General features: G+C 38.0%; 1 protein-coding gene across 1 annotated transcript; it reads left to right on the top strand.

Annotated features, from left to right (window-relative positions):
• Positions 1–9: 9 nt before the first annotated feature.
• LOC145495440 (adenylyl cyclase-associated protein 2-like) lies at positions 10–13,865 on the top strand. Its single transcript, XM_081475055.1, has 14 exons — positions 10–206; positions 335–366; positions 491–559; positions 1,734–1,811; positions 2,334–2,387; positions 5,929–6,018; positions 6,643–6,728; positions 7,303–7,408; positions 8,682–8,853; positions 9,779–9,945; positions 10,859–10,982; positions 11,685–11,767; positions 12,534–12,680; positions 13,309–13,865. Exons 1-14 carry the CDS (start codon positions 110–112, stop codon positions 13,390–13,392), a joined length of 1,389 nt encoding a protein of 462 aa, XP_081331181.1. The 5' UTR covers positions 10–109; the 3' UTR covers positions 13,393–13,865.
• The last annotated feature ends 1,360 nt before the right edge of the window (positions 13,866–15,225 follow it).

The raw sequence follows: 15,225 nt of genomic DNA, 5'->3' as shown, positions 1-15,225 counted from the left end.
AGGAAAAGTCAGCGATAAAGTTTCACCCCTCCCTCTGATTCAGCAGGTTCCTTTCAGTAAAATTTCAGGACTTTTCTTGTGTATTTGATGGTGTTGGTGACTTTGTAAGATGTCTGGAGATCTAAGTGCACTCGTGGCTCGTCTAGAAGCAGTCACGACTCGTTTAGAGTCTGCAGCTGACAGAGCGAGCGGCGGAGAACCAGCAGGTCTGAAAATTGTCCTAAACTTAAAGCTTGACCTCACGCGGAAATTTTTCGTTTGGTAGTCTCTTTCTAAATACGTTTAATAGTTTAAACTGAACGTGATTTACTTGATTGGTTTCATTTAATTGCAGATGTTGGGGTTCTGGTGGAAGCCTACGACGAGGTACTTCAATCGAACTGTGAAATTATTTTGATAGAATACGGTCAAGTAACCCTCAGCTTTACAAAAATTGTTAAGACATACGATATTGGATTTACTAATCAGTACTTGTGTCTTTGACTGGTAGATCCTGAATGGAAATGTGACTAAATTTTATGCCCTTTCAAGTCAAATTGGTGGCGATGTGGACACCCAGGTAATATGATTCGAATTAAGAGATAATTCCCGTTTCTGTCCGTGAAAAATTGATGGATACAGAGATGTTCAATATAGCTCAAGTGGGGCTTTGGCCTATTATAAGCTTACATGTAACAATCCCAACAGATGTTTGTCTTATTTGCTCCCAAATAAGGTTACATAGATACAACATATAAATGTACCGGCCAGTTTAATATTATGTGACCCATCCTCCCCCTCTCCAAGCCCAGTTGACAGTATTGTCTGAAGGGACTACATGTATGTAAGTAGACAACAACAACAACAACAACAGCAACAACAACAACTTTATTTGTACTCAACATAGACATTAGAGTTAGCTGAATAAAATAAGTTAAAATAAAAAGAGTACATGGCTGCCCAAAATAACCTTAATGAGCTAATAAGACTGGGCAGCCATCCTTAGTGATTTAAAGTGATTACTAATTTGGGTCAAACAAGAGGAGAAAATAAGAAAAAGACATGCAAGAACACACGCACACACGCACACACAAAAAAGACTAATTATACATAGGAAAGTAGGAGGGCTGGCACCCAATACAACATGTACTGTAGGGGATGATGAATGGTGAATGCAAGACTTTGCAAGAAGGCACGAATAGCATTTTTCTTTGCAAGCCCGATACACTTTGACTTCTTCAATTCCTAGACTGAGACTTCAAAGCGTTTCAAACACGTGCTCAAGACGTTTCAAAGGTTCTAAGATGTTCAGACGTCAGTTATCAAAAAAAAAAAAAAAAGAAAAGAAAAGAAAAAAGTTTACACTTTCTTATCCTTGCGGACAGGTTTGTGAAAAAATTGAGACTGTGACACGCACATAACCACTAAAACAACAAAACTGCGTGACCCGTGAAATCTGGTGAAAATTTTACGAGATGTATGGCTTTTGAAGAACCATTCAGCACCTCCACTGTATGTTGGTGGTGGTGTTTCTATAAGACAACTGGTGTAGTTGTATACTCAGTGTATTTGACTGGTAACCACAAAACAGCTAACGCATGTCTTAGACTAGTTCATATTTTAATTCAAACTTGCATCAACTGTACATTGTATGTGTACTTGTAACTGGGTTTGAGGATGGTGTTATTTTAGTTGATTTGGTGTTGACTATATTTTGTAAGCTGTTTCTTGTGTATGTTTGATTCTTTTTCCAGGTGAAGATGGTTAAAAGGGCTTTTGATGCTCAAAGAGAATTAATTTTACTTGCTTCTAAGAATCAGAAGCCGAGTACGGTGAGTTCAACAGCCACATTAATGTGTCCTTCTTTCACGTAAGCAGAAGGTGAAAATTGCTGATCTACTGTATCAGTCAAAGTACATGTAAGAAGGCAGATCTCTAAGATAACAGAACCAATCATTTAACTAAGAACTGTATGGAAGGGCTTACTGCAAATCTGGAAGATCAGGAATAGCCCATATTATTAGAATTCTCAATGTTAACTGGAACCAGATTGCAAGTGTGGGTAGTAAGGAGAGTATTTTCAAATGCAAATTGCATTGATCTCTCTCTAATGATTTTCCCATGCCTGTGCTTCCATTGTAAACCAGCTGCATTCCACTACTGTGGACACTAAAATGGCATATGCAGCTGTACAGTTGTACATTGTGCATCCCTGAAGGCATCATGCGAACTCCTGTCATTTCAGTGCGGTTGGTGATACTTATTGCACTTTTTACTATTTTCTTCTTCTTCTTTACCATAATTGCTAATAATCCATTGTTTGACATAATAAGTGTTCAGTGTTTTCTTTACAGGAAGAATTTGTGAAGCTGCTGAAACCACTCTCTGGTGCTATATCTGAAGTGCAGGTGCTGTCATATTTTAAAAATCTTATTTAATATGAGTTATGCTTGATTTAAGAAAAAAAAATTTCAATGTTTCTTTGCCGCTTCAACTTATAGAAATGCACATCAAAGTTTGTGAGAACAACAGTGGCTGTGGGAGAACAAAGCCCTAGGCAGTGAGCTGATTGTTTCCAATGCTTTGCCAAATTCTCTCCACACTTTCCTTTGTGTTTCCACAGCTCCATATTAGAAACTCAGAGAAAAAGATGTGTTGTTTCAATTACAAGTACCCGTAGAGGGCACTGTAAGAAAAGGGAAGAAAATCACTGATTTTGCAAATGCTACAATTTGATTGGCAGGGCTATTGTGTACACTAACATTAGAATGCGGTGGCTTTAGGTCATGTGTGAAATGATGACGCTTTCAAATTTTTCTGAAGTTTCGGGGGAAAATTTAGAAGCAATGTTAGAAACACATAGAGCATGACAATCATTATCAGGGAGTGACAAATGCTTAACGTTACATTTGATATTCAAGGTGATCTTTACACTTACCACAAGTTGACCTCATGAGGTTCAGGGTAGAATAGCTAGGTGAGCTGTGAGGTTTCAGGCCACAGAGCGGTTGAGCAAGCGATTAAGGCGCAAGAGGTTGACTTGTCTTGCTTGAAGGGTTTTCTTTTGCATTTCACGCTAAAAATGAGGAGTGGCGTGACTTGCAACTGGTGTCTCAGGTTACTTTTGCGAGTCCTTGATTTGAATTGAGGAACGTATTGATAACTTTTCTAACTAAAATGTCCTGCAACTGTTGTTCTGAACAATCTCCTACCTACAGTGCAGCTCAGATATAAGCGAACTACGCATACGCGTATCATACGAGCGTATTTTGCGTATACGCGTATGTCAATACGCGCACATATACGCGTATATACGCGCGTATATGTCTCTTTGTTATGCATTCCCACAGGTTTCTTTATGTGAAGCATTGTTAGTCAAACAAAGGACATTATATTTCTTGAGAATGAAAATGGCTTCAAAGCGAAATTTGCATATTGTTAAAACGTCATGCCGATCAATAAAAGCTATCATATTTCGATCACTTCGCAAATTCACTGACAAACTACGGTTTGTCGACACTTGATCTTAAGCTACTAAAAATGGGAAAAAAATTGATACAGTCGCTTGAACTCCCTATTTTAACACGTGAACTTTATGTTCTTACAAGTAAAGATCTGTGTTTCGGCACGTGTCGGCAAGTCGTTTGCGAAATGTTTATTGTCTGAATTAGCGTTCTGAAGATCCTAGTCGAAAAAATGATATCTCCAGTTATATTTGACACAGATCATGCATTCAAATGGTAAAATACTCTTTCCTTGACGAAAAAATTGTGTATCAAAGTTTCTATGATGCGCCGCTCACGTTTAGTTATTTTTTCTTCAAGGAAAAGTTGTGTGTTTCGGCACGCGTCGGCAAGTTGTTTGCGAAGCGCTTATTGTCTGAAGATCCTCGTTGAAAAAATGATATCTCCGGTTTCATTTGACACAAATCGTTCATTCAAAGGGTAAAATGCTCTTCCCTTTACCAAAGAATTGTTTATCAAGGTTTCTATGGCACACTGCTCAAGTTTAGTTATTTTTACGTCGGGAAAAGGTTCTGTGTTTTCAGCAGGCATCGTCAGGTCGTTTCCGAGATGTTTATTGTCTGAAGCGTTCCGAAGACATTGTCGAAAAAATGATATCTCCGGTTATATTTGACACAAACCGTTCATTCAAACAGTAAAATGCTCTTTCTTTAGCCAAAGAAATGTTTATCAAAGTTTCTATGGGGCGCTGCTCACGTTTAATTATATTTTTCTTCAAGGAAAAGTTCTGTGTTTAGCCATGCGTCGGCAAGTCGCTTGCGAGATGTTTACTGTTTGAAGCTTTCCGAAGACCTTGTCGAAAAAATGATATCTCCGGTTCTATTTGACACAAATCGTTCATTCAAACGGTAAAATGCTCTTTCTTTAGCCAAAGAAATGTTTATCAAAGTTTCTGTGGCGCGCTGCTCACGTTTAGTTATTTTTTCCTCAAGTAACAGTTCTGTGTTTCGGCATGCGTCGGCAAGTCGCTTGTGAGATGTTTATTGTTTGAAGCGTTCCAACCTTGTCGAGAAAGTGATATCTCCGGTATCTGACACAAACCGTTCATTCAAATAGTAAATTACTCTCTTCCTGACAAAAGAATTGTTTATCGAAGATTCCATGGTGCGCCCCTCACATTTTGTTATTTTTAATTTCTTCGAGGAAAAGTTGTGTGTTTCGGCACACGTTTCCAAGTCGCTTGCTTGGACCGTGTTCAGACTTTGTTTCGAGAAGATGTTATCTTTCGGTTGTGATGTTTGCTCCATGAAGATGGGATTGTTGAAGCGTGTATCCCCGGTTCTATTTGACAAAAAAAAAATAGTAAATTTTTGACTTAACGACATAATACTCTGTCTTTTAATCAATATTCAGTCAGTTAATTTTCAGTCAAGTGCCCAATTGCAAAATGTTAGTTTCAGCTAACATTTTGCTTAGTCTGTAGGCATACGCGCGTATACTGTATACGCGTATTCAAAATAAAGAAAACTCTTTCTCGCTCTGTGGCAAGCTGTCAAGCCATTGAAAACAACAATGACCTGATAAGAAAAGAAGAAACAATAGGTTAGCTCATACATACTAATCAGGCATACGCGTATATGCTGTATACGCGTATGTGCGTATATGCATACGCGTATGTGCGTATATGCATACGCGTATGTGCGTATATCCATACGCGTATACGCGTATTGGGCTGACGCGCATTACGCATATATTTTGGTTCGGATATATCTGAGCTGCACTGTAAGATGCTGAAATGCCATGGGAATTTAGACCTGATCTTTCATGTGCAAAATTTCATGAGCAAATGGTATTTCCTTAGCAACCTTATCGAGAGCATATATAAAGAGCTTTCCTTTGTATTGTAATTAGTGACTGAGATGTATTTGAGACACAGGGAGAGCTGTGAACATTAAAATATATTAGAACGAGACTGAGAGTAACTAGTGTTGATATCCGCATTTTGACCCACAACATAAATAATTAAATTCCATAGAAGACTAAAAGAAAGACACTGACGGTTTCATGAAATCTTGACATTGTCTTAAAACTGCAAATTTGAAAAGAAAATTCAGTCTGTACAATTTTTCTAAAGCGTAGAGTGTAATACAGCTGCAAATATGGGAGAAATAAAATTGGAATTCATCTTCTGAAGGAAATTTCAGTTAGAATTCTTATAACAAGACAATTAGATTATTTGGTCTTGATTTCTATCATGATGTGATAGTTGATTTGGCCTTTGGCCTCGTCAACTAACACCTCATACAGTTGTACACGTACATATATGTAAAAACTGTGAGCTCATAATCTGATTTAAAAAATAGGGCAGCTTTTAGAACATTTACTTAAGATCCATTATGATAATACAATATTAATGTATGCTGCAATAAAGTATTATGGGTTGTTCACCCTATATACACGTATGTTTTGCTTTTGTGTGTTACAGAATTTCCGTGAGAAGAATCGTGCAAGTAAGTTTTTTAACAACCTCTCTGCTGTGAGTGAAGCCATTCCTGCTCTTGGTTGGGTATCAGTGGTAAGCTCCTTACGTTCCTTTTGTAATGTCTTCAATAGAGTAAATAGCTATGTACAGTGCAAAGGTGAATGTATCAATAAAGCCTACCTTGTGTAAGTCATTAATTTGATATGTGAGTAACTTTTGTGTCTTTGCATTTGACTATAAATGCAAACATGAACATGTTAAAACGTATTTAGTTCTGAAAGCAGATAAAGCAGCCAGGTAAAGGTCTTTTTACAGCTGGTCAATTTTCCTGGTGCCCAGCCCTTAATGAATCCCCTGTTGGGTTACATCAAATGGCAAAAAAATCACCAGTGAATGAATGAAACAGACATAGTCAAACAGATAACTGAAATTGAAGGGTTTTTTTTATACAATACCAGTGAAAGAAACCATCTACAATATACTTTCAATTGGAACTTAAACTCTTTTGAGCTAACGTTCTCTTTTTTAAAAATAAGTTCATCAAAAATTGGCTTGTTTTATTTTGCTTAAATTAATTAGCTGTTTGGTTGATCCATTGAAAGTTTTTTGGAGTTCAACTATTGTGCATTTGTTGCTCGATGCAACAAAATTCCATACATCAAATCATGCAATGTATATAATTTCATTTGTTGTTCTGAATTATTTTATACTTGACAGAGTCCTACCCCAGCACCATATGTTAAAGAGATGCTTGATGCAGCTCAGTTCTACATGAATCGAGTCTTGAAGGACTTTAAAGAAAAGTGAGTTGGCAACTCTTGTAAAATAAATTCATAAATACCAAAGTGTACCATGTACATGTACATTCCTATGCAGGCATTACTTGCCTATGACTTGGACATCACTGCATATTAAAGTCAGTATTTACAGTGCTGTGCTTGCCTTATGTAGTGCTTATGAGTGAAGTGGACATCACTACATATTAAGTTCAGTATTTACATCGCTGTGCTTGCCTTATGTAATGCTTATGAGCGTAGTGACCCATAGTCTGGAGCTTATCCTGGTTTCTCTAGCATGACGTGACTGGGAGTATTTCTACTCTCCCCTGGATAGGAAGTTACCCCCAGCATTTGCTGGTACCCATTTGTACACCTGGGTGGAGAGGGGCATTATGAGAGTAAAGTGTCTTGCCCAAGATCACAACACAATGTCCCTGGCCAGGACTCAAACCTGGACTGCCCAATCTGGGGACGAGTGCGCTAACCATGAGGTCTTATGTACTGGCTGTGGTGTTGGAGACATTTCTATTTATCCTAATCAGGTGATGGTAAATTATATGGGTACATGTGTAATCTATTTTTGTTGTTAATCTCACAGAGATAAGACGCATGTGGAGTGGGTAAGCTGTCTCAAAGGTGCCCTTGCTGATCTCCAGGCATATGTCAAAGCACATCATACAACTGGCCTGGTGTGGAGTAAAACTGTAAGCCATTTTTTTTCTTTTACAAGCTACATGCAGGGTTGCCATAGGTCAGGAAATAGTCAGGGAAAATTAGCAAATCAAATGTGGTTTATTGTGGTCTGTACTCTTGTCGACAACGATATGCGTCATCACTGTGGTTAAAATGTTGTGGACTCACGAGGTGCAGCCGAGTGAGTCCACAACAAACTTTGACCACTGTGAAGACGCATATCGTTGTCGATAAGAGTACAAACAACGCTAAACCACATTTGATTTGTTTTTTACCACAATATCACACGAGCAGCGTTGTCTGGACTCTTATCGACAACAGCAAATTAGCGGATCAGATGGCAAGATTAGTAGCAATTGTGGTAAAAAGCAACTTCTTCAAGATCAGGGAAAAGTCAAGGAACGTTATTAAATGAGCCCGAGAAAATAGACATTTTGAAGAAAAGTCACAGAAAATGGAAATAATTTAACACAGCTGAATTAATACCTTTGAAGGGTGGAAGAAATGCATTTGGGGTCACTGTGATCTCAATGATATTTTTACTTGAGGAAAACGAAAAATTTGTGGAATTAAGCCTATCAGTCTTAATGTATGAGTGGAAAGGATGGCTGTAATGCTAGTTGAGACTAGTAGATCTAGACGTTTGGTGTATATTTGATCAGGGAAATAAAACTTTATAAGGGAAAAGTGAGGGAATTTTGACAAGTGATGTTTGTGGCAAGTATCTACATATATGCCCCTGCCTACTGTACATGTATGTGTACTAAAAATTGTTTGTTTAAAATCATGCCATTATTTTACATGTACTCTAAGTTGTACAATGGATATTTATAAACTGTTCCAACATTGAAAAGTACATAGGAATGTTAGGTTGTTTCCAGGACTTTATCCTTCTTGGTCATTTATTAATAAAAGAAACACCAAAGGTCAAGTTTTCAAGATCTCTCTCTCTCTCTCTTTTTTTTCTTTTTTTTCTTTTTTTTTTTTTTGGAGGCTGCAGGAGGGAGGGGGAAAGATAACACAACAAAGTAAAACTATATATTGGAAGATATAAAATGATCTACAGTTTCGAAATGTAGATTGCTGTCATGGTCATGAGCTTTGGGGTTTGCAGTTCTGCTATCTTTTGGCTGAATATGGTCCTCATGTTCGCCAAAAAGGTCTGTTCAAAGTACAGCGGTGTAATTGCCAAACAGAATGTGTTGTATAGGGATGGAAGTCTTGGCGCTACCTGTGCCTTTGATATATACTATAATCGTGATAGAGTGATTGACGTTTTAATAGGGAGCAGTGGCCAAGGCAGGAGCTGGACCTGCAGCACCACCACCCCCTCCCCCTGTACAAGTGCCACCACCACCCCCAGTACAAGCACCAGCACCAGGTCAAGATGCCGAGAGAGGAGCTGCTAATGCCTTATTTAGTGAGATCAACAAGGCAGGCACAAACATTGCTTCAGGTACATGGACTGTTTATTTTCCCCTGGGTGTACATTGTAAAGTGGTTTTAACTGCAGCTCACTTATCCCAAGTGTTTTCATTGTTTTTGTACATTTATCTTCCCAAGTTAACTTGTTTTTAAACTGCATTTGCAACGAATTTCAAATTCAAGCTAAACTATGGTATACAGTGACTAAAACTATGATATGTACAGTGTGTTTTCTTCATTAAACAAAAATAATAATGATAATAATTTGGATGAGGTTACTTGATGCATGAAGTTCATGATGTTGTATTACTTTTAGCTGGAAAACTAAATCTTGATAATCAAAAGGTCTTGATACTGTAGCAGGGAGGTTAGTGATAATTTCATAAAACAACACAACACTGTTTTCAAAGTTTTGAAGAAGACATGTTTCAACAACGTCTATTGTCATGGTCAATTACGTTGGAGCAGTATACCAATTATTTTTTTAATTTGTAATTTTATTAATATTAATATTATTATTATTATTATTATTATTATTATGTTGTATTATTGATTACAATGTAGAAAGAACATAACTTACTAACAGTAGAATAATTGTATTGCTCTAATTAAGTTGAAAAGGCACTGGCCCTTCGCATTTCAACTTGTGTTTAATACATGGTTGTATGCTCACCTCACTTGAAACACCAGGGCCAGGAAAAAATTATGACTGAAGCAATGTCCATGGTTAAAATTCTCTTCCTAGGTATTGAGGGTGTTGATGATCACACAAACAAAATGATCAAGGCAAGTGCCTCGGTCTGCCTGCTGTTACTAGCTACAGCCCTGAACACTGTCATGTTTATGCTGCCTTGTGCTTATGCTTGCATATCCATTCATCAACCAGCCCTACAATAGCTTTAAAAATAAAACATTCAACACCACTTAAGCTCTCTTTTACTCCTCCACATACGTAGGTTTACGGAAGGTACGGGATGACCAGAAGACTCATAAAAATAAAGATTTGAGAAAGACAGGTCCAGTTCCTGATAAGCCAAAACCTTCTGGTGGAGGTGCACCAAAGGCAGCTGCTCCTGTGAAGAAACCTCCAGTGTTTGAACTACAAGGAAAAAAATGGATTGTGGTAATTGTTTTGATGTGCAATAATTTAGTTTTAAAAACATCAATTTTAGCTTAACTGTTAACACGGCACTGTGTTACCAGCTGAACCCAATTTTTCAAGGTTTGGTAAATGGCACATTCTAGAGTCAGAGAAATACTACTCAAACACCCCATGATCTCAAATTTAAGTTTTCAGACCATCAATGCATGATTGGTCTCATGATGGGGTGTCACCTACATGTACATACATGTCCAGATTGTACAACATAACAAACACCACCCCATAAAAGTACTTATGCAGGGCTGCCATTAACTTTTGAATCACCTTCAGTAGGCCCCCCCTTCCCCAAAATCCAGCCAGCCGGCGCTTAGTGACAGCCCTGCATGCAGTCTGCTGGCATTGGTTTCTGGCTCCCCCTCCCCCAGCCTCCTATTCTCTATACTCTCTCCTCTTGCCTCTTGTATTCCCAGAATGCCAGAATGTGTGGTAGTCGAGTTGGCTTCATCAGGGTACAGTTACTCTACTGTACCTTAAGTTGAGACAAGAGTTTGATGGCTGTCCAGATGTTGTTTGTTTTGGAGAAAGTTGACTGGTACCAGTATTATGTACAGTTGAATCCCGCTATTTCGAACTCTCTGGGAAAACAAAAAAAGTTTGAAATAGCGGGAGTTCAAAATAGCCAATAGTAAATGACTGAATAGCAATTCCAAGGGAAATGGTTTTGAGTTTGAAATGATAGGGAATTCCAAGTAAACCGAGTTCGAATTAGCAGGGTTCAACTGTATATACCATTGGGTGATCATTGTGTATTTGCCAATACATGTGCTACATGCGGTAATGAAGGAGTTATTAATGTTTGGTAAGGTTGTTATTATTTTGACTTATCATGCAAACGATTTCTGTATTTCGTATCAATTTTGTGTTATTGTCACAGGAATTTCAAGAAGACAACCGAAACCTGGTTATCTCTGAGCCAGAAACATCTCAAACAGTTTACATTTATAAGTGTAACAAGAGTACAATTCAAGTCAAGGGGAAAATCAACTCCATGGTCGTAGGTTAGTGCATGTAACTTTTCTTTTTATCGTTAATCATAGTACTGACAATATTAGTTATACAGGACGGTATTATTTAAATGTTCATAATAAATTTGTTTTCATAAATTATTTAATTAACAATTACAGGCTGAAGGTGAAGCTCAAAGATGATAATGAGATTCACTGACGTCAAAGGAAATGAGTATATCTTTAAGGATAATTTCCAAACATGTTGAATTTTTAAATAACAGTAACTACTGACAAAATAACGGGCTAAAACATGGAAAATGACAGTTACAAGTGCTTCCCCGCACAATACTGGACATGTACTGTGAGACTTACATCAATAACCCTTATTCTTATTCTCAGGATTGGACTGGAACTAACCTGAAACTGAGGCTAATGCGGGGAGCATGAGCCTCAATTGTAAGCTAGTTCCAGTCCACATGTTCATTTGTAAGACTCAATTGTTCCACAATAGGCCATTTTTTTTGTATATCAATGTTAAGCGGTAAAATGCATAAACAAGTCTGACACTACGAGAGAAGTTGGATACAACCAGATGCACTACTTTTGTCTTTGGACAAGACGCATTCGAAGAAGAAAAGAAAGTATACCTGTACACTGGTACACTGTAAGTTGTCAATTAGCCTTAGAAATATAAACTTGTCCACAGATTACCTTTGAATGATTTCAAGCATTCAATGTTCTTTTTCTGCTTAGATAGCTGTAAGAAAACAGCAGTGGTTCTCAAAGGAGCTATTGGCACTGTTGAGTTTATCAACTGCCAGAGTATGGAGTGTCAGGTACAAGCAGTTAGTGGATATTCTGTCATTGATTTAACTGTTATGGCTTTTTTTGTTTCTCCTGGCATTTAATGTATGTTAAATGTGTTTCCCAAAAAAACAAACAAACAAACAAACAAACAAAAAACAGACTACAGTTTGTATTTGTCCTTACCCCTTCTAAGAGGCCACAAAAAATTTAATACATGCACTCGCTTTGTTTTGGAAGTGGCCATGACAGATAGGAGTCCGAAATTGTAAGTGACCACTGATAAAAAGCATTCAGACTGGCATTTAAAATAAATGGTGTCTTCATGTTATTTCGTGCTGCCTTAAAGCATGTTTGTATTTGTTTTTTACTAGCTTAAGCCTCATTCTAATCCTTAACAAGCCCCCACTACACCTCCAATTCCCCCATGGGTGGCTGCTCAATTAATGCTGGTGTGATTCAGTACATGTGCTAAAAGAAATCATGTTGTTCATGAAGATCTTAATCTAAAATTAATGATTATTAACCTCTACTCACATATTCCAGGTATTGGTGGTTATAGAAAGATATTTCTATCTGCAATTTGGTGGTTTATTTTCGGGGAGGGGAGGAATTTTTAACAGAATTGTGGGGAAATTTATAGTTGTAAAGAAAAAAAGATGTCAAGAAAAAAAATACCTTTAGTTGTAAATGTAATATTTGAAAGAAGAAGAAAAAAAAAGAACTTTGACAAAGGGCAGTTAGATATTTGGTAACCCGTTTCGCTATACTTGACTGATATTTTGTGGTATTGTGTAGATTGATGGAAGTGTTCCAACTGTTTCAATTGACAAGACTGATGGTTGTCAAGTGGTGTTTCCAAATGGTATTGGCTCAACAGAGATAGTGACAGCAAAGTCGTCTGAGATGAACATTTCGATTCCTAAACCTGGCTCACAGGACTTGGTAAGTCGCAGAAATTTCAATCGGAATGTGAGTCATATGGCATCCAGTCACTGATGCTATGCAAGGTTGTTTTTAAGGGCCCTAAACCAGTACCACCCGCTACGCCTGAGTATGCTTAGTTTTCCCTTGATGTTACGGGCGAAAATAATCGCCTGTTGTTGATGTAATTCACCTACAAAATAACTAGTTTGCTACGGTTGTGGAAAACAAGGCTACTGATGACTCAAACCCTAATTCAAGCACTGCCTTGGTTTTTGCCACGCGGGCTTCTCTCGTGTATATGTAAATTGCCGTACTCTGTGGAGGTCAGTGTAAACTTCAGTCTCCCACTATAACTCGGCGCTCGACATTCACTTCCCAGTTTTTGATGTGTGATGGTCGACACTCAATGCAGGGTGTCCAGATCCTATTTTTCCTTTTTTTTTTTTTTTTTTTTTTTTTTACGTTTTGAGCAGATTCCCATTTTGTCTCTCTCTTTTTTTTTTTAATGAAACCTCTTTATTTCGTGATCTTTGTTGTCACTGTTGTTGTCATTGCCGTTGTTGGTAGTGATTTAACGTCGCTAATGTCAATGGTCGTACATGTATGCCTATGTAAGTGGCTATTTTTTTTTCTCCTGTTATATTAGGCGGAATACGCGCTTCCAGAACAGTTCAAGAGCACATGGAATGGCAAGACATTTGTTACTACATGCAGTGAATCTCTTGGATAAATGACCGAGTTTATCTAAACTTGGATTTGCTAGGCTACATGGTTAAAAACAATTTTCAGTACGCACAATCTAGTGACAAAATAGCTTGCAATATGACCATTACTCAGGAATCCCTTTGCAAAAATTTTAAGATAAATTGCAACATATCACTAGCGAGTTTCAGAGAGCTGTATGCTGTTATTCGAACATGCAGCTAAATCTTTTGCTCGTTGACTAACTTGATCGTAGGCATTATAAAGTTGATCTTATCTTTATATAAATTTTAGTAATTATTGTCGCAGTAGTTTTGTGATTTTTGCTAGTTAAATAAAAATCTCATTTCACTTGGAAAAGTGATTTTTTTTTTTTTTTTTCAAAAATGTAATGTTGCATTGATTATTAGAGACGAAGAGCTGCTTGTATTTTTTGTATTGCACGACATTGTCATTTTCAACGTCGAATGCTAATTAATAAAGAAAATATTTTAATTAGTTATAATTCGAAATAGAGCCATTATTAAGTTGCATATCCCATTGTCTTGGCCCTGGTGTGGAAGAGAGTGCTTTATATCTCTAGAAACATGAAACGTGAAGGTTATAGAACAAGGAAGAAAACTTTTACCTAGTTAAAGCTTCATTTAATTAAATTCCCTTAAAGTTACGGCACATGGATGGATGCCTGAACGAACCAATCACAGCACGTGAGAAAATAAGAACGAAAGGGCCCGTTTAAAGCGCGGGAAAGAGTCTGGAAAGCCACCTTGGTTTTATTCTTACTTTTATCTTACCTTGATACGAGCCAAGTGAGCCGGTTAGCTCACAATGAAACGGCTAGGAGTATTTCTACTCTTCCCTGCATGGGATGCTGGTCCATCGCAGGGTTATCCCCCAGCATTGAATTCGCCGGTACTCATTTATACACTTGGGTGGAATGAGGTACTGAGAGAGTTAAGTGTCTTGCCCAAGAACACAACACAATGTCCCCGGCGAGGGCTCGAACTCGAACCACTCGATCCGGAGTCGCGGGCACCAACCATGAGGCCACACACTGTTATTGCGAATGAAATACATGGAGAAATGTTAGCTTTATTGAGCACATTACACAGCGAACTAAGCTCTTCATTTTATGTCTTGGTTACGCGCGCGCTCATAGATCTATGGTATTTCAATAGATCTATGACCACGCGCGTAAGCAAGACATGAAATGAAGAGCTTAATTCGCTGTGTAATGTGCTCAATAAAGCTAACATTTCTCCATGTATTTCATTCGCAATAACAGTGTGTGGCGTTATGTTTAGTGCCCTCGACTCCGGATCGCGTGGTTCGGGATCGAGCCCTCGCCGGGGACATTGTGTTGTGTTTTCTTGGGCAAGACACTTAACTCTCAAAAATGTGTGTATGAACTCACATAAAGAGGAACCACGTCAAAAGGCGCGGAATGTTTACTCTAACAAGGAAGCAAAAACCACAAGTTTTTCCTGAAGTCAAAGACTATTTGAGCTAACTTGTGCTTCTCTTGCTCTCGCACTTGTGGATTTTGTTACTGTTTTGACGGCCTCATATTGTTTGATTTACCTCAGGTTGAACCTCGACCACTTCTATTTTGACGAATATAATGGAGAGAAGAATAGGTCAGAATAAGAGCATCTCGGAGACCAAGCGATATTTTCGGGCGAAAGTTTACATCAGGAGTAGCTCTCCCGCTCTTGATGTAAATTTTCGCCCGAAGATATCGCATCGCCTTAAAATATCGCATTGCCCCGACTAGATGCCCCTGAGTCTCCGATGGATGTGCAAATGCTATGTTAGTTCTTACATGACAAGGTAAATTAATGGTTAAGGATACCGCTTTCTT

This window comes from Orbicella franksi, chromosome 8, assembly GCF_964199315.1.
Source record: "Orbicella franksi chromosome 8, jaOrbFran1.1, whole genome shotgun sequence".
NCBI classification, from domain to species: domain Eukaryota; kingdom Metazoa; phylum Cnidaria; class Anthozoa; order Scleractinia; family Merulinidae; genus Orbicella; species Orbicella franksi.
The sequence above is the reverse complement of the archived record's forward strand: the minus strand, read 5'-3'. Positions and strand labels throughout refer to the sequence as shown.